We start from the raw sequence: 19,920 nt of genomic DNA on the forward strand, positions 1-19,920 counted from the left end.
TATGTGTAAATGAACACACATAAATAATTGATTTTTAGTAGGGCTACGTTTTATTATAAGTTGAATTACTCAAACAATTAAAGCAGGAGCTGTTCATTTGCCTAAACACCCATTCTAAATGCATTCTTTGCTCTGTGGTTCAGGACATTTCCCCTATGATATCACTGGAATTTTTGAGGTCAGATCTCAAGCTGCAACTGTCCTTTGCAAAGTTCAGTAGAAGCAGGCAGACCCACGTCAGTCCTGTAACCGCAGCAGAGTAGATGGTGTGAAATCCGTGGGCAGATCACTCTGAAGTCAGTTCACAGATTAACCACATTATTTGTCTACAGTAGGGCCGCGACAAGCAGAACCCACCGCTTCGCCCTCCTCAGCGTAAGGCGAGAGCTGTGGGAGGTGATAAGCTTCAGTTCTGTTTGTTTTACCCGGCACTCTGCCAGAACCCAACACCGCGCCTGTTAATTCTGCTTCCTCTGCGCTTCTCCCCTGCTTCATCACGTCCTGTTCCTTTGTCCGAGTCTCCACTCCTCTCTGCTGTCTCTCCGCCCCACTTGGGTCCCCAGTCACCATAACTATGACTGGTTTTTCTGTCTGTGTGTTTTCGAGGTAAATTCTTCCCGCCACCATGCGCTTGTTGTCCACTCGAGACAGAGGATCTGTACTGTTTAAGACGTGCTGTTCTGAAATCAGGCCATGAACTCTGCTTTGGATTCCCGTTGGAGAGGGGCTCAGCATTTCCACCCATCCCGAGTGCCATTCAGTAACACTTTCTGCCCCCCCCCCCCCCCGCCATCTTTGTCATCAGGAAACAGCTGCAAAAAAACTGCAAATGCTAGATGCAGTTTAGACACACTTATCTCACTAGTGTCACATTCATCTTACGCTTTGTAAACAAAATCCATAATTAATAGACGTACTCTGGATGTCATTCTCTGTTCTGGATGTTGAGTCGCCGCTCAGTGTTTGGGTGAAGATCCACGACCGTCTGCTGTGGTGGATGTCAGCGTTTCACCCAGATGTCCCTGGTGCCTCCATGTGAGTTTCACTGTCCTCCAGGCCCTCAAAAGCCGGCCCGACCAGCTTGGCAGCACTGCAGCAGGCCTCCCCCGGTGACGCACTGATGAGATCGCCGGCCTGCCTCCCCGTCGGCTCTGCCGCGTCCTTCGCTCAGGTCCCGTTGCCATAGAAAGCGGTGGCATTAGGAGAATGTTGAACAGCTGGTGAACTCTTTCCTCTTTGCTACACAGAATCCCCTTCTGGCTGCAGGCCACACAGGCTTTAATATTGTCCATAAATGCATTGATGTTTAAAAGTGCTTCTTATTTCTATGTATAGGTGAGTTTAACCCAGCTTGCCAGCATAATAATAATTGGGCAGCTCAGTGGCTCAGTAAGTCGCGCTGTAACCTTACATTTTCAGCACTAGTGGTGTGGATCCTGCCCCAGGTTTAATGTCTGGAGTTTTCCGTGTTCCTCTGCTACTCTGCTACTCTGCTTTCCGCCTTCCATCCAAAGACCTGCACTCAGGTGTCTCTGAATTGCAGGAGAGGCAGTTAGGAGACGACCGGTGTCTTTATATCTCCCATACATTTGTATATTTCACAGATGCTAAATAAAGCAAAGCGACATGCAATGTAGGAAGCAGGGTCAGTCAGCTAAGGGCCTCGCTCAAGGGCCCAGTGGTAAAATCACTCTGTTGACCACAGGATTTTAACCAGCGACCTTCTGATGATGGGCCCAGTGTCCTGACTAGCTGAGCTACACCCAATCCTGCTTCCTGAGATGGGCTCCAGTCCAATAGGAACCGTTGCACTGGATAAGTGATATAGTTCGACAATGATGCTAATGATTACTGTTACGTTGTTTCTCGTTTTATTTATGTTTTATTTTATTCTCAATTCCCATACCACACCTTATTAATCAGCATATAGTATTGATCCCGCCTGGCGTTGAGATGCATCTGGGCCTGCATACGCTCGAAGCAGCCAGAGATGTTTTTCACGTCTCTGAACGAAGCTGCGTTCCTTTGCGCAAGACCGCAGGGAGAGGCGGGAAAATGGGGGAGATTAAGACCATGAGTAGGATATGAAAGAGTATCTGATTTCCCCGAAGGAAACAGCGAGGGTCGTCGGAGCCCTCTCCTCATCGCAGTTTAGACGCTAATATGAAACAAAAGCATCCATCATCAGATAAAAAAGATGGGTAGAATGACCTGGTGGTGAGGGACTGGTAGGTGCGCTTCCCAGCGACCTGGCTGTTCAAAGGCTTTTTCTTGCTCTAGAGAACATGAAAGGCGTGTTTAAAAATTTAAGCTCCCAATCTGTTCTAGTGCTATGGAGCAGCAGACGAGGCCGTTCCTCACCGCATTGTAATTTTCTAGTCTCTGGCTTTTTAAATTAATTAAGATGTTTATGGCAGCTGCTTGCAGCTAAGGGAATGTTTATAGACTTTGCTATGAATTATTACTACTTCGCACTGTTTTGTTGTGACTGCTTAGCGCAGAGTTTAAGGATTTACCCCTGCTCGAACCCCTCTGTGTGCGTGCGTGCATGCGACTGGGGGAGCGTGTGTTACCTTCCCAATGGCCCGTTCACCCCATTTTCTCCTGCCTAGAATTTCTCAGGCAGATAACCAGTCCCGAGACACTTCATCTGTAATGGCGGTCAGCTGCAGGATTCTCCACTAAGCTGACGGTTAGCGGCACTTAAATTGCGATGCTTGTTTTAGGTATTTGCCACTTAATGAACTTGATTAATGAATGCTGCAAGACCTTAGTGGTCTATTGTAAACACTAGATATGTACGGCGCTCTCAGCTGCGCTAACGATGCACAAAAGGCATAGATGAAAACGGCTGCCATCTTATGCTAACTGAACTTAACCAGACTGACATCTGTGTCTCTCAGAGACGAATGCACAAATGTCCAACACCTCTGGAGTTTGCGATGCAGATACTGCTAACTGACAGGACCTAAATGCTAGGATTGGTTGTGCCATCTCCCCTTAGCTAGCCTGCGGTAGGATTAATGAGCTGAGCATGTCTCCTTACTGACCTGTACTGCCCCCCTGCTTGGTCTGTGTCGCCACGATGCCTTTTCCAGCTACCTCTGTTTTCTTAGCCAGCAGAGGAAGCTATTCAGCGTATATTGAGATTGTTATTCAGCTACATAAAAGAGCAGCCCTTCCCGTTGTTTTACCGTACAATGGCGAACCCTGGGTAACCTCCTCAGCCTTCAGCACGGTTGCCTCTCGAAATACCTGTACAGCTCGATGAATGGAGCACTTTATAACTCTCGTCCATTTGGGTAACACTCCCTGCGAAGGGAGTGAGGCAGAAAGTGTTCTTGTCTTATGGTGATTCCAATTTCAGCTGGGAAGAGTAAACAGCTCTCGTGATGGAATAACAGCGGAATACAAGAAATACCAACATGTAGAACACGTCCATCCTTCAATCCATCCTTATCCAGTATGGGATTATGGTGAGCCTGGAATCTATCCCAGGATGAATAAGGCACAAAGGCGGGGCACCCTTTGAATCTATCTGGCACCCAACAATATCACAGTAATAAGTAATCACATGATAATTATAATAATATTACCGATGATTTCACTGGTCTTTGTTTTGCATATCGATTCCGGAACTGGTTTTGATTCAGGCTGAATCTCAGAGTAGTTATACAACAGCGGTCTGCCTACGGGCATAATGTTACAGTGAACAGAGGAGCTGTATTCAACTCTGCGAGTGTGATGAAAGGCAGATCTCACGGACTATTAAGTGGGTTGCTTTGGGTTTGTGTTACTGGGGAGTCAGAATGACAGGTGAATAAATGTACCCTGTCCAACGAGCTAAATGACATCAACTTCAAACAGGATTAATTTCCCATGTCTTCAAACTCCTTACAATGTGCTTGCTGTCCTCAAGATTTGTACAACCAGCCTTAATATGGCTTAATGTGACAAGAATACCTTAAGTCTACGTCATCAATCATTCATCGCCCTGCTGGCTATTGGTTTACCGGGCATGTGTGTGACACACCTTCTCATGTGTCGATTAATACATGATGAAGCGAAGGATTGCAAACTGTTTCTGAGTCTGATAACTCATTTGTGATCCTAATGTGGCAGCTGACATTGTCAGATAGTGATTAGCGTATGATTAGCGCAAAAATTCAGCGTGACTGTGTCGCCAAGAGGTCATCGGAGTGCCCTACAGATGCACTCTGAAAGAAGTTTCTTTAACATTTCTGTTGTGTGGCCTTCAGATCGTAATCAAGGGGTGAACGATAAAAGATTTGCTGTGCACCTGAGAACCTGTTGAGGGCGATTTATCCTTGGCAGATGTTCAGCACAGCCTTGGCAAGGTCCCTCATTCTTCCAGGCGTGTCATAGCAACCAGGTATCTGGTGCTGTTGGTTTAGTCTTGAACGTCGCCAGACCCACAAACTACGCAGGGGTTGCGTGGGCGAGGCACAGGCTGAGGGAAATCTCCCTCTGGGAAACATGAATGGGATGTGAGCCAGAGAATCTCTGTCCTCTATGCTGAGTTTTTCCAAAGAACTGTCAAGTCCAATACATCTGTTTGTTGCCTCATTTCCCTGCTTGACGTCTACTAGTTCTGAAATGCCACAGCCCTCAAGTCATATGGAATGTTGACCGAAGAGTCCGAGCCAAGGTCTGCCAAAGCGTCAAGGCATAAACCAGTCGGGATCGAATCCGTCATTCTGTCCCTGTCTGCATTTGTGGGTCTTGGCTCATGTGCTGTTACTTTTCATCAACAAATTTGTAAACTGTGTCCATTTCAAAGGAAAACGTTCAATACGTGATGCTACATAGGTTTCCTCAAAGTTTTAATTTTACAACAGAGTATTTGTGTGAAAAGCAGCTTCCTAGGTCTACAAAGTACCGTTGCTCTGTTCTTGCATCGAGAGGTATGAAGGGCTACATGTTGTCCCTGGGTCTACCCCTCCTTCGTATTATGCTGTCTCTGCAGACTGTACGCAGCCAGCTGTATGCACCGTTTTAGTTTTTATGAATATTGGGATGGCTGCAGACAGAAAGGCGTGCAAATGACTTTCTGATCTTAAACCACAGAATGGCAATCTTTCACTTCCTGTAGACGGCTTCAGCTTCCTGTTGCGCACTCGGGCCGGCACTGAAACGCCACAAGTTGTATGACTGCTCGTTCATTTTCACCTTTTTGTTGTCCACGAAACTACTCTGTTACATAAACCCAACGTTTACCACACATAACCACAGTTAATTTGCAGTTGTCTCCCTTTTTTCATTTTTAAGACAAATAGGTGTACATGAATTTATGTTGTAAGGGCCAGCTGAGACACTAAACATTTGTTAAACTACACGACTGTACCAGCCCTCCTTGGAGCAGTTGGTAATGGTAACGCTCTCATCAATGAATTCTTTATGAATTAAATTAATTAAAATTCTCTGGGTCCTTGGCCAGCTGTTAAATTGGTTTTTGTTCCTATGGGTCACACTAATTTAGGGGCTATAAAGTTAACAGAAAAAAACAAGAATTGGTTACTACAACATTTAAAAAAAAAAAAATCGGGCTGATGTCTGCAAATAATTTTGTGAAGTATCTGTGTCTATCAAATGGACCTTTTCTTTAGATGTGTCAATTTAAAGCTTTGTCTATATGTCAATGACAAAATAACACCAGGACGTACCTGAGGAACAATATACAAGTAAAAACCAATTAAAAATGGCCAGAAATACCCTAGCCTGGAGGTTATCAAATCTCCTGAACATCCCTGGACAGATGGCTTCTCAAAGGATTTTGAAGGGGTTTATTTCAGAGAGGATATTTTTGTGATCATTACATTTTTGTATTTCTGGTTTATAAAGCGGTCTGGCTGACAGCAGTACCAATGAGGCTTCGCGTCGCTTTGTGTGCCGTGGGAACGTCAGCCTTACGGCACTTTCTCCAGTGCCTCGTGGTCGTCCGTAGCTTGCGGCAGCGATTAGAGGTACCTTACGGAGGTGCCATATTAATCCCAGACAAAGAGCTTCCATTTATTTTTCCCGGGTTCTCAGGGGTCCTATTAAAGAGCCATTAGAGAATGCAGTCGAGAATATATCAAGCTGGAATGAATCAGAGAAGTATTAAGGAATAATTATGCCAGATGGAAGCCTCCCAGTTTTCAAAGCACTATTTGTGATTGAAGCTTCATAAGATTTACTTTAGGTTTGCTGTTTAATTAACTTAAATAATTGATTCTGTACTGTCTTCTATCTCACTTATGTTTACTGGTCCCTGTCTGTTCCTAAGGCTGTGAAGACAGGGAAGGAGGACACGACCAAGTCTGTGTATCACTCCTTTTATTTGAGGTTCAATCAGTAGACTGTAGAACTTCAGTAAAGCAGCACAATCCTCACAAGAACATGTGGAGCTTATGGATGGATGGATGGAGTGACATCAGCATGGTGTTCTTCATCCCAATCACAGCAGCCCTGTTCTGCCCAGAATTGTTGCAAATGACGTTTTCTCCAACATTCTACCCTTTCATTTTTACATCATGGGTAATGCGGCAGTTAGGGGATATCTCGTATGCATACCAAGAACAACTGAACTATTGGAAGAATAAGGTTTTTATGTAAGTGAGTCAGATCTGTAGGAAAAAAAAAAGATTGTTGTTGTCTTACTACTATTGCTAGTATTAAAATCTACCCACTTCAATGCTATGGAGGTGTTAGGTTCTGTTGCTTGTAAGCCTCTCGGCCCTCGTACTGAACCCTGTGCAGATACAGGCTGGGCCATAACAGCAGCAATATGATTGCCATAAGATCAGCAGGCAGTGCTTCAGTGCCATCAGCAGAATCGCAGGCTTGCTGCGTTCCGCTGGGCTTCAGTCGTTCTGAGCGTCACAGTGCGGAAGCTGCAGCTTCAGGCATGTGCCAGGGAATCGGCCCCATTCATAATAACCCTCCAGAGATTCACAGCTTGTCACATAGCTCCATTTCCACCCTGGCAGCTCAGCAGCGCCCCCCCCCGACTGATGTGCCACCACACTGTGCATGTGTGTCTGGAACATCTCCATCGGACCTCAGCGGGTTTCGCCAGACGGCACCTTCTGGGTTTTATCCGCCCTTCCATCTTCCAAACCGCTCATTCCGTACAGGGACGCAGTGAGCCTGGAGTCTGTCCCGGGAAACACGGGTCACGAGGCAGGGGAGCACCCTGGATGGAATGCCAGGCTGCAATGAGGCAAACACTGACATGCACAGTCACACACCAGGGGAAATTTAGAGGAAGCAGATCAACTAACCACATCTTTATCGACTGTAGGAGGAGCATTACCTAGATAGACGTATGATAAATACATTTCAGTACAATACCAAGTATTGGCTATACTGACATAATCACCAAACTCACCTGGAAATGTGTCATATTTTAGGAAAGAACACAACCACTAATGTACCACAGGACAAGAGGAATTTTCTTTATATAAAATTTTGAATTCAAACGTGTCTTATAGACTTATGACATCATCTCTCTTTCTGTTGCAAGAAGCTGCTAAAAACAGTAACTAATAGTTAAACACCTAAAGTCCAGGAAATGGAAAGGCATTTTTTTAGTTATACTGAATACAACATTCTATGTGCTAATCTGGGAAATGATCTCATTATGCTTGTTTTGACATAACCTTTCTATCTTCAAAGACCTTATTTTGTGTAACAGATTGGAAATATATGACATTGTGGTGTTTTTCAGTGTACTACATCAAAGTTTCAAAATCGATCTCAGAGCAATATGCTAATAGGTTTATTCAAAATCATCTTTATTCTGATTGGTCTACCTGAATATCAAACTATCTCAATTGGCACTGTGCATACTAAATAGTAAAGTAAAGGAGGAGAGTTCAGGTGCAGAAAGTAAAAATCCAGTCCAAGATTTTGTTTCAACCAAGCAGTTGAGTACTTTCTGACTGTAACTCTTTATACTGAACTGGTTGGTTGAGACAAAATCTTGGACTGGATTCTTACTTTCTGCGCCTGAAACTATCCACCTCTGCTAAATCGATTGAAACTTGTGATTCTGGAGACACATTTTTGCATTGTCTCCCCAGCCTTTGTCTTTATTCAGTCTATATCAGGTCACACTGCTTAAAGATTTCTGGTCTCAGTCGACAGTCCTGACCCCTGTCTCCTCATCATGGAACATTAAGATCTCATTCTCATTAGAGGTGCTTAATCCCGCAGTGCATCCCCGTCCCAGCAGCCTAGCAGGTTAGCCAGAGCTATATCACTGGCAATCGCAGTGTCACTGCAATACGCTTTTTTGGATGCTTGCATTTCAATGCAGGTTATTCTCTAACCGTATATCTTGCGTGTGACAAGTAAAAACCTTGAAATCCTGGATTCATCTGGTGTTCCTTCCCTCTTACAATCGTGGCAGATTGCAGGACAGCAAGTTCTCATCTCTGTAACATGGAGTCAGGTTGTGTCCCTTTTCAATTATGATTTTTACTTCCAATGATTATCAAAACAAAATAATCAAGATGAAACAATTATTTGTACCGTAATTCCTTTCGCAGTGATGCTCGTTTTGCCTTGTGTTATAAATCCAGTGCACCCCTTTATATTGCCAGTTTTGTTTCTCATTTGAATTAAATTACAGTTCAAAGAAGTCCACTGTTAAAAAGACAAGTATTTTTTTTTTACAAAAAGTTCATTAAATCCATGATATTTCCAAAGATAAGAGTTATCTCGTCAAGTAATTGTAATCTCAATATTGACCCAAATAATCACAAGTATGATTTTTGCCATAATCAAGCAATCCTACTGTACATTAAGACCCATGATGTACCCAATAAGAAAAAAAAACAGATAAAGTCAGCTGAGCTGAATTCACAAAGGAAAGGAGCCATGGAGAAGATGGAAGGGACACTAGTTACATTCCAATAAGCCGCAGGAGCATGTGATGAATGAATAAACGTTTTAATGGAGACAGAAGGTGTTGTACCTCGCAGCTATTATTGTACTGGGTAAGGAGCTAACCCTGTCACCAGTCAGCTGCAGTATTTCTTCATGTCATATATTGCTAGCGAAACTGGCGAAGTGGCTGGTTGCCATGAAAGTTTGTTGTATCTGGATCATGTTTTCAGTAGTATCACTTATGAAAAAGCTCCTCGGAACAGGACTCATGATCCGATAACATAACAGTAAACCTGAACTTTTATTACAGTTTGCACGTTGTTCTACAAACATTTTCTTCTGATGGTTCTGTTTGGCTTTTCTTTGTGAGAACCTTCTCATGTCCTGAGGGTGGCCTGCCTTGGGCTTGGCTTTAGGCTTGTCCTGATTTCATCCTCTGATCCACACTGGGTCTGATCCACACTGGATAACCAGCTGCATGAGCCTGGGCCAGCACTCCAGGATTACTGTGTCACCACCTCACATCTAGAGTCTCTCTTAGTTGAACTGCTGTCAAAGAATTGCATGAAAATCGTTCATCCAATAAGAGGTAACCCTACATATTTCTTCTTCTAAGAGCAATCGGTGCCCAGGTTATTAAGTGGGCCTAGCTAGTACTGAGCAGGGCCCATATTTTCCTCCAGAAACCCTTCGAGGGTAAATGCCTTTTGCATTCAGAGAAAAGTTCATGCACATCACTGTTCTACTGAGCTGTTATTCTTGCACTTATAGTCTTGCTGTTAGTTTTATCGAGACTGGCCATTGTTTTCCACCTTCTGTCATTAACAAGGTGTTTTCAGCAACAGAGCTGGTGCTGACTGGGTGTTTTTTTCTTCGTTTGTTTGTTTATTACACGATTCTCTGTAAACTCTAGAATCTGTAGCAGGTGAAATTCTCAGAATGGTGGCTGTTTCTGACCTAGAACCGGCATGTCCGGCCTCGACAATCATACCACATTCAAAGTTACTTCAACCAATTGCCTTAGACGTTCCAATTCTTATCCAAACAGCAAATGACCCTCTTCACTCTGTTTGCATGTTGTTCGTAATGAGTTGCAGCTACCTAATTCACAGTTTGGAGGATGTGTGTGTGAATAAGTGAGTATATCTAACAAGAGGACACGTGTATGTATTGCATTGTTATTTTTATCATTGGTTGTCCAGGAGGTGAATTAGCGATTGCCTATTGTCAGTTACTGCCTGGTTTTAAGTAATCGGGCATCAGGGTGACACTGAGAATCTTTAGTAGCCTCAACCACCATGAGCAGATCTGGAGCCTGGTTTTGTCCTGCTGGCAGATTAAGGCGCATGTTGTTGAATAATAAGCAACGGCTGCTGGTGAAGTCCCTGAGGTACTTTGCCGTGGATCTGCGTGCTGTTGCAGAACATCCTCGGTTCTCGCTCTCTGTGGGATCAGGAGCCTGTGGAAACGCCGGCTTGGACGAGGGGAGCGAGGGATATGTGTGCACACGCTGCCGAAGGAAGACGGCGTGCTCGTGGGTCCTGCCTGGTCCCAAGATGATTGAGATTAACTACTGATACAGGCTTTACCTTCCATAAACGCGTTCCAGGTCGTGCATGCAGCATGGATGTAGCCAATAGGTGGGTCCAGAGACCCAGTTTGGAGGCTACTGAGGCACAAGCGCCTAATTTACAATTCAGGAATATCTTCCTGCATAAATTTTCATAATCGACTCGATTGGAGCCATCCTCACTGCTGGGATGCGTTCAGCCAGATGGCCGCATATGGTCCGAATGCTCTCTCACTGACCTATGACCTCTGACCTAGCCCAGACATGGAAAGGGGCACCTCTGTGGTTCCCTTGACCCCCGACCTTGCCCAGGCATGTAGGAAGTGCCACACTGTGCACTGCTGACACATATTCGGGAGTCTGGCAAGGGGCTGTGAACCTGTGATTAAAAATCATATTTTACAGTTTCAGTTCCGCTCTAGAAACATAGACACACTAACTCTTCCCTTAAGCAACCAGGTTAAACAAATGTTTTATATTTGGTAACACAGGACTAATTTTTCCTCTTTTTTTTTACAGGTATTTCTGTAACAAAGAAGACACACACTTGTAAGTATAAATATTCTATTCATACATCTTTTAGTATGTTGTAACAGGTGACTGGCTGTACCAAATAATTGTACAGTAGCTGATTTGATGGGAAATCTATGGGTTAAGGAAGAGTAACAACAAATGGGAATAACTATCTACATGATTACAACTCAAACTGCAAGCAAATATAACTGAAAATAAAGTCCTAGACATACAGTATTTTCCCAAAATGCTGCAGGATATATAAAGATGAGCTGCAAGGCCTCAAAACTGTTGACAACGAACGTTCTCTGTATTTTGCAGAAGCAGCATTTGTTTCTTGTATAAAATCTGGAATTATCTGCAGTTTTTTCATGTGACTGTTTAGGGGTCATGTTCCCGCCCGGAAGACAGTTGGTTGAAGCCGCTCTTTGTAGTCTGCAGAGCTCACAACAAGGATGCGTTTTTTTTTTTTAAAACTGCGCGCACAGAAGATCACAATCCACAGATATATTTTTGCACATAAAGGCTGGTGTGAGACATTCCATTATTCTGTTAACACTGGGTTTTCTCTGTCTATATTCAAAGAGAATCAACTGTTCCTTTTATTTTCACCACTCTGCCCATAGATATTCCATGGTACTATAACACACTCCTAAAGAATTCATTGCTGTTTCCGTGAAAGCCCCTGGGCCCTTGTGGAGAACATAAAGCTGGCCCAGGTGTACGACGCTCCAAAGCTCAGATCTTTGCTGAGAAACAGTCGATACGCTTCTTAGTCTGACATGTATCGTGGTACCGGTTCTTTGGTTACTATGTGGGAGTATTAAATCGAAGGAGAAGCTGGCTAACTTATCAAAGGGATGATAACAGAAAACATTTCAATGTCCATTTTCAAGTTATGCTTTTCTGTACGCCATCTCTGGGCTGAGCAAGAGAATAAAGGCAATCATGACTCTGTTAGTAGGGATAACCTTCTGATGAAAACAGGGTCTTGTTCATTATTAGTTGCAATATCAGTGTCATTTATTAAATATGTTTATATTTTCTGACGAGCTGAGTGATTCAGCTGATTGGAGGTTGACGCTGGTGTGTTGAATGTCCCAGTTTCAAACCTGGGGCTGGCCAAGATAATTCTTCTCTTGGGTGATGTGTGGCTCTATGGATTGGGACTCTGTGCCCATAATCAGAAGGTCACCACATCAGATTCCATGGTTGGCAGAGTGATATCACCGGTGGGTTCGTGAGCAGGGCCCTTAACCCTAATTGCCCCAGGAAATGGGCAACCCTGCTTTCATCTTAGTGCATTTGCTAAATAAATGCATGTAATATGTCAGGAACAGAGCTGGGCTATTTACTAAATCTTTACTAAATTTGATGGATGTACTGTAGACCTATTCTCACTTCTCCCTGATTCCGAGGACCATACAGGTGGGAATCAGATGAATTGGGCTTTTCATTTCCATCATTACCAGTACCCCGGACTGGAGAGTTAATTGTAAGGAGGTGATGTGGTGAGAAAAAGTGACTAGTTAAAATGGTTAGTGATTGTAGTACAGCCACTCTTCACTTGACCGAGTTATATTCCTACGACTAGGTACTTAAGCGAATTGGTCAATAAGTGAGGAGTATACTGTAATTCTAGTGGGTTAGTGTCAGCCATCTTTATATATTGTTGAATGTCACTTTTGCACCATTTATAACATTTTTTAGTATATTTATAAATGTTTATATAGTAGTTTACTGTATACTGTACTAAACAGAATAGGGGAAATCAGCTCTATTATACATTACAAAGGTTTGCATACTGTACAGCGTGAAATACCCACTAGTTGGGGAGCTGGTTGTAAGTCTGCTCAATCTTTAAGCAGGTATGTGATTGAGTGAGGAGTGTTTGTACTAATTTCACAGTCACTTAATAACAGCAATAAATAATTGTAATATAGAAATACATGAACATAAGCTAGATATTGGCTAAATTATTAGCATGTTTCCTTGGCTTACCTCAACCAAAAAGCAGTAGGTTTTTAAATTATAAACCAAAACAGAATATCAAGACCAAAAACATTTTGGACTGATGCTTCTAGGAGCCTCCTGGGGAAATCTGTGCCCAAACAAACATAAATATTACTTAATAATCCCATTTCACTTTCACAACATTTATTTAACAGCTATTCTGGAAAAGGAAATTGTATTTTTGCAAGACATTATCAAAAAAAAAATCCCTTCAATTCTGCAATGACACAGCATGTTACCAAAATCACTGTATTGGAATTTAGTAATACTCTCAGTCATGTTTTAGACATCAATGGAAACACAAACCTTTGTGGAACAGCTTGGTGTTACTTGTTGTGACTCCACAATGGCAAAATCTCCCCGTGGGTAGCAGGCAGGGATCCAAAGAGAGTTAACTTGAGTCCGTGTCAAGGCAGTTTTCACCACTGAATACTTGCTGAACTGGTTAGAAGAAGCAGATGTAACACAAGAAGAGGGTGTGGTCACTTTATTGGTCAATGAGGGCAGTTTAATTTCTGTAGCCTGGAGGCTGGAGATCTTTTCTTCACTGCTTTGCTCTCCTGTGTTTTCCCAGGTAATACAGTTTTTCCTGTGCTAATGCAGTCCACTGTTCTTGGTGTTACTCTACCACTGTACATATCTACAACACTGTGCAATAGTCCTAGGCAGTCAAATAAATTGGCATTGTTGGTGTAGAATTATGTCTGTCAAGGTGTGTCAGCATAGCCTTGTCAAAACCTCTCCTAAAGTCACCCCCGTATTTGCAGCAACCATCCAATACGCCTTTGTATTTTTGACTCGACCCTTAGATCACCATGTTTGGCTAAACAGTGCCTCACTGAGCTTTTTGCCAGTTGAGGTAATTATTTTTTTGAGCTGGTGGTGAAATTTGACAAATACATTGAATGGCTGAGGTGCCCCTGAGGTGAGGATTGGAAACTGAAGCGGGGATCATCTAGCCATCCAGTAACTTTTTGGAGAACAGAACTTCTTAAAATTCTTGTTTTTATTGTGTAACTTTGTGTAACTTTTTTATTGTGTAACTTTAAATTTACATATATTCTGATACTGAGTATTATTTTTCTGAGCAAATAGATAACATTAAACATTTTCTTTGACTGCCTGAATTGCACAATACCGTATGTCTCTTATTGAACTGCCCCATGTACGATACCTTACTTACGGATTTTCTCTCTTCTGCGCACTTCACGTTTCGTAATGCCATAGTGTGGTAGGGTTCCTCTGCTAACTCATATCTGACAAAAATAAAGTTGACACTATCTGCGGTTCCCACGGTTATTTTGTCATTGGGAATTTCATTATATCGCATTTGAACAAACCACTGGCCACACAGCGATGTTTCTTTGTACCAGAGGTACATTCACAAAAAAAAAAATTCTATATATCACAAACCAGTAAAGCGAGCAACAGATCAAACGGCTGTTTCGCGTGGGGCAGGACCGGGGTGGGGGTGTGGTGTGGTCCGCTGTTGCGTCTCTAAAGAAAAACCAGCTGCAGACGAAGATGCTGCCACTGCAAGTCATAACTGCATGCCGTTAAATGTCAACGGGGCTTTGTGTTAGTTGCACGCAGTTGTGGTCAAGGGTTATTCTTTGCCCAGGGTGTTTTTTTTATCTTCAGCGGATGTGTCTGCACATAAAACTGGCTGCCGATAGCATCTTGGTGAAGCGCATCTGTCAGATCAGCGCAGAGCTTCGGCCGCCGCCGTCACTAACGTAATCTGCCGCTTTAAGCTCTCCAGCGTTCCCCTTGTTTACAATAATCCCGCCGCCGCTGCTCTCTCAGCAGGCCCAGTTCATTACTGCCGCTCACATTTATTACACCCAGTAATATATCTGTTTATTCAGCATTTAGCTGCTTATCCGAAGCTCTCATCTACCTTAAAATGTTTGCCCATTTATACAGCTGGATATTTTACTGAAGGAACTGGGAATAGCAGCTTTGCTGAGAGGTAACAGTGGAGCCCCTATTGGGACTTGAAAAAATAAGCTTCATGTCACATGACTGCTGCATTATGTCACTTTTATCGTTTTCACTAGTGTGTGTATTAGCATGTAAACACCTGCTGCTATACATCACATTGCTGCACATGCGCCGGGGATTTCCTGTTCACCATCCTCAAGTGAGGCTGATTCTCTATGGGCACTTTTGCACCATTACTGAATGTATCCCGGTTGCCCTAAATAAGCCGATTTGCTGTCAAAACAAGTTCAGAGTATTGGGAAAGGATTGACTTGTACTGTTTTGAAAGCATTACAGGGCCTGTTCTGGTGGTTCAGTCTGTGTTTGCTTCTGACCATGAGGGCTTAAGGGTGTCTGGGTTTCTTTGACTTGTTGTGTTGTAGAGCATCCCTCCAATTACCACTCATCTCATGTGGCATATGAAAGTCACAATGCGGTATTAGCCACTGATTGACACGTTTAGGTAATACTGGGTCAGCACACATTACCACAATTGATACCTCGTCGTTTCGTTAGCCGATCAATAGTATAGATTCACAGCCTTGACGTGGAAGTTTACGTCTGTTTTCTGGAGTATAATTATAACTGAGTGCCTTCACAACTATGGCCTTGTCTCTGTGAAGCTGGTGATACTGAGGAGCTCATCTACCTTCCAGCCAGTTATCCTGCCCAGGGATGAGGGGGGGCTGGAGATTGTCCCAGGCACAAGGCATGGATAGACCCTGGATGGGATGCCAGTCCATCACAGAGCATACACACACACACAGATAGGTTAGGTATCCATATGTTTGTGGGCACCATCCATTCATTTATGTGGGAAAACCCCTAATCCTAACAATGGCAACCTTAACCCCTACCCAGCCCTAACCTTAAGCAACCAAACAAATACAAGAGTTTTGGCATTTTTCGTTTTTTGATTTCTGTGACAGATCCACTTGTGGGGAATGTCCCTATAAGGTCAAAATAACCCCCATTGTGATATATACATGCCCACAGACACACACATTATGGCCAGTTTAGAGATGCCTGTTAACTGCATCTTGTCTTTGGGTTGCAGGACAAAACTAATGTGACATGTGGCGCAAACTTGACACACAGCGTGTGTGGGGGCCACTTAATTATTTTATTGGACCAAAACCTCTAAAAATTATTCAAATTAACTCAAATGTATTTCATACAAATTCTGTCAGTGACATTTGCACAAATGGTTATTTTTATTATTATTATTATTTATTTTTTTTGCTGTTGCTGATTAGACTTTCGGGTTAGTGAGTGCACCTGTGCACTTGTTTACAAACGTGCCTGTGGAGTAATAGGCAAAACGCAGGTGCGGCCACAGGAAGACAGGGAGCCACAAACAGAGCGTAAAAGCCCAGAAAAGCTGCTCTTTCAGCAGTTGGTGTCAGTGTTTTTATACTGGATGGCTCTATGCATTCCTCTAAGTTTTATTTAACTTCAGTTTAGGAAGTTTACAAAAACGACATGCCCGTCTCCGTATTAGGTAACCATCCAAATTAATCCTCATAACTGAATGCTAAAGATGAGTGATGATGATTGTCAGAATGTCCACAGATCTCTGGATCCTTTCAGTCTGGTGCTGGGAATCCAGACAGGGAGACAGTTGCTACATGTTAAACACGTCCTGCTAACAGGCTAATCCTTATTCTCATTAAGCAGCTGCTATAGCCTTTCTTTCTTGACATCTGTTGCGCACTGGCTTCTGTTTTGTTTCAAATTGCCTTTCTGGCATTGAAATCCTTAAGGTTTCCACTCACCACACACTTAAAAATCCATCCTCACCGCATGCTTGCCTAAATCCGTCCTCTTTGTCAGTCACTATTGCTACAGAGAGATGCTGGTGAGCCATGTGTGGCTATGAGCTCAGGGGAAGGAGATGCATGAGAAGGTACCGAGGAACAACCACCGGCTCCCATGGGCTCAGTTTTTACCTGGGTCTGGTAACCTTCAAAGATATGGGAAGGTCCTTGTTCTGATGGGTGCCAACTAACCTGACAGTGTTCCCAGTCCGGCCCCTAGAACTGCATAATGGGACAACTTTACAGATGGAAACCAGAACAGTGTGGAGAAAAAAAAAAATCACAAAGTTCCTGCACCTTCTGCCAGAACTGTCCCTGTCATCTCCATTCCGTTTCTGGCAGTGACTAAGATCCTCGTCGGGTGTAACTGCAGCCCTGCCAGGGAGCCAGAACTCCAGACCAAAAATGTTTTTCATAAAAAAACAAGTTGTCTGGTATTTCATGATGGGACATGTATCAGTTATACAAAATTTGGTAACACCTTTCATTAACTGCACCTTCGTAATGCATTCATAGAACATTCATAAACAGCATATACATTTACCTTAACATGTCGTATAGTGCTGCATACGTAATACTTTCAATGAACATGACAGCTGTAATATACATTAATAAACATTATAATCGCATAATGTTTGTTATTAATATATATTAAAGCTGTTAAGGTTACATGCTGCTTATGAACATTCTGTGAATGCATTATGAATGTGCACTGAATGTTCTACGAATGTATTATAAAGGCGTTATGAAGGTGCAGTTAATGTAAAGTGTTCTAATATCGGCCATCATGACGGTGTTGCCATTAGCAGTAAACACAAGGACACAAATGAATCCGAGACATTTTCACATGCAAACAAACATTAGCGGGATTTGGCACAAGTTGCTTCTCATAGTAACGGTGTTACTCTTAAGTTCATTCAAGTCACCATCACATCCAGGCCGCAATTTTCTTCTCTTAATGTGCTGCATCTCTTGTTTTTTTTTTTTCTCGGTATGGACAGGAAGCTGCAGTGGAAGCGACAGCTTTGCTGTTTTCTTATTTCTTTTCATGATGACAAACCAGAGGGCGGGCCCACAATAAACACCTCAACTGTGGCTGTCTTCCTCTCAGAAGAGAGATGGCTGTGGTAATCGTCTGTGGCTTGTTCTGAGGCGCCCAGAACATTTCTGCCTGGGTAAACATTTGACCTAGGCCCTGTTTGCAATTTGAACATTGCAAAATAAAAACTATAAAAATATTTATTTTCACACCTTTGTCTGTGAAAATAAATACATACATAGTGATATATAGAAAGGTAATTGCTACTGTTATGTAAACTTCTTTATATCTACATTTAATGTAGTTGATGTTTTTTTATCCCCAGTGAAATGTTTCTTTTTATTTTTATTTATTTTGAGAAAGCAGGCAACCACAGACGGAATTGGGGGTTAAGCATCTCACTCAAAGATCTAATGGTGAAATCTTTCTGCTGACACTGGGATTTGAACCAGCAGCCTTCTGATCACAGCCACAGTGTTCTAACCTGCTAAGATACATGCCGCCACATTTGAATCTGCAACCTTTCGGGTCATTTCCCTCCCCTCTATGCTACCTGGATAAGTGACTACTGAGAATCTACTGTGAATGTGCTTTAAGAAGAAGTGTGCCATATATCTCTGACCTCCGAAAGCCCATGAATTAAGCTGTCAGTTTGCGTATGGCCCGCGGATATGCTGCGGTAAATTCTACAGCTGCCGTCTCGGCCGCTCCTTGGTTTTTAAAACGTCTCTTCCCCATTTCTCATTTGTCACTGAAGTCGACGATTACAAGATAATAGACCTGCAATATGTTTCTGGTAATCTAAGTGTGCAATAATTCATAAGCATTAAGCATTCTATATACACTGCCAGTCTGTAAGAATAATGTCTCCCTGTTGCTATTTAATTGTACTTGGCAACCGGCCCATGAGTTAGCTCAGAGCAATAAATGTCTTGTCAACATAGGTTCATGTTCACTGCTTTTTTCTGAAAGTGCTTAATCATAATTTTCCCTTTATTCGATACAATGGAGCCGTGTTGCCCAGTGAGAAGTGTATTAAGGTACGTAGTTAGCTTGGGCTCGTAAAGGAGTTCAGAAAGTTAAAAGCCGCTCACTGCCAGGGTGTGGGAGTTTATGGGCTGTGCAGCGATGCTCTGCAGAGGGGGGGGGGCACTGCTGAGGGCTGGGGGCCAGCTGTTACATTGCAAATCACCGCGTGCAGAGGCCCGGCGCTGGACACTCGACCCCTTTTATCGTATGCCGAGCACATTATTGTTGTTGTTAATAATTCATTTTTATTAGCATGCAGCCTAATCGGTGTTGCCTGTGGTTGAAGCCAGACGGCCAGTAGCGAGGCCCCCAGTCCCTGGGAGGTGGAGTGCGGGCCGGCAGGAGCCTCCCAGATGTCACTGTTCGACGTGACAGTGCTCGGGGGGGGGGGGGGGGGGAGTGTTGACTTTCGGATGTGTAAAAGTATGCAGTACATTTTTTTTTTTGCGAAGTTCCTCTTAACGTGGAGACGGGGCCGGCCACGCAAACCATATGGTCTTCGTTTCAATGTGATTTAGAGGAACTTAACGTAAGCTGCCCCTTACATTTATTAGCTATTAGCTACTATTAGCCAATGCCAGCACTGGATAACTGCATGTGTTAGCAAAGCTACGTAAATGCTGTAAGGTTCGATCAGGCTAATCAGATGTACCTCACCTCTCCTGGAAGTTCCGAGAGTTTCCCGCAAATTGTCAGCAACTACCTGACACCAGGAAATGATGCACAATGTCCCGGAAATCTGCTGTTCCATTATTCAGTGCCGGAAAAATAAATCGGCAAGAAGTTTTTCTGCCACAGCCCCAGCAGCTGGGAAATTTTACCACCAAAACCCCGCAGTCAACAAATCTACAGTATCCCCGTAATGCCCTCCCCCCTGCTCAGTTGTCCCTCATCCTCCTCCCTGAAATCAATATGCCCAAAGTGGGATGTGTCATCATATTTTTACTTAGCAGGACCTCCAACGTCCACGTGTTTTTGCAGAAATTGCATAATAAAGTTGCAGGACTTTGCTCAGCACAGAGGGAAATAAAAGTCAGACCCTGAACGGAAAAGCAAGTGGAAAT

At 43.3% G+C, this 19,920-nt stretch overlaps 1 protein-coding gene across 1 annotated transcript in view; it reads left to right on the plus strand.

Annotated features, from left to right (window-relative positions):
• LOC111843552 (nuclear receptor ROR-alpha A-like) overlaps positions 1 to 19,920 on the plus strand; it is a 207,406-nt gene that overhangs the window by 122,331 nt on the left and 65,155 nt on the right. Inside the window, exon 2 of the mRNA XM_072698418.1 lies at positions 10,982 to 11,011. Within this exon, the coding sequence (XP_072554519.1) occupies positions 10,982 to 11,011 (30 nt within the window). The remainder of the gene's footprint in view (positions 1 to 10,981; positions 11,012 to 19,920) is intronic.

This window comes from Paramormyrops kingsleyae, chromosome 13 (assembly GCF_048594095.1).
Source record: "Paramormyrops kingsleyae isolate MSU_618 chromosome 13, PKINGS_0.4, whole genome shotgun sequence".
NCBI lineage: Eukaryota > Metazoa > Chordata > Actinopteri > Osteoglossiformes > Mormyridae > Paramormyrops > Paramormyrops kingsleyae.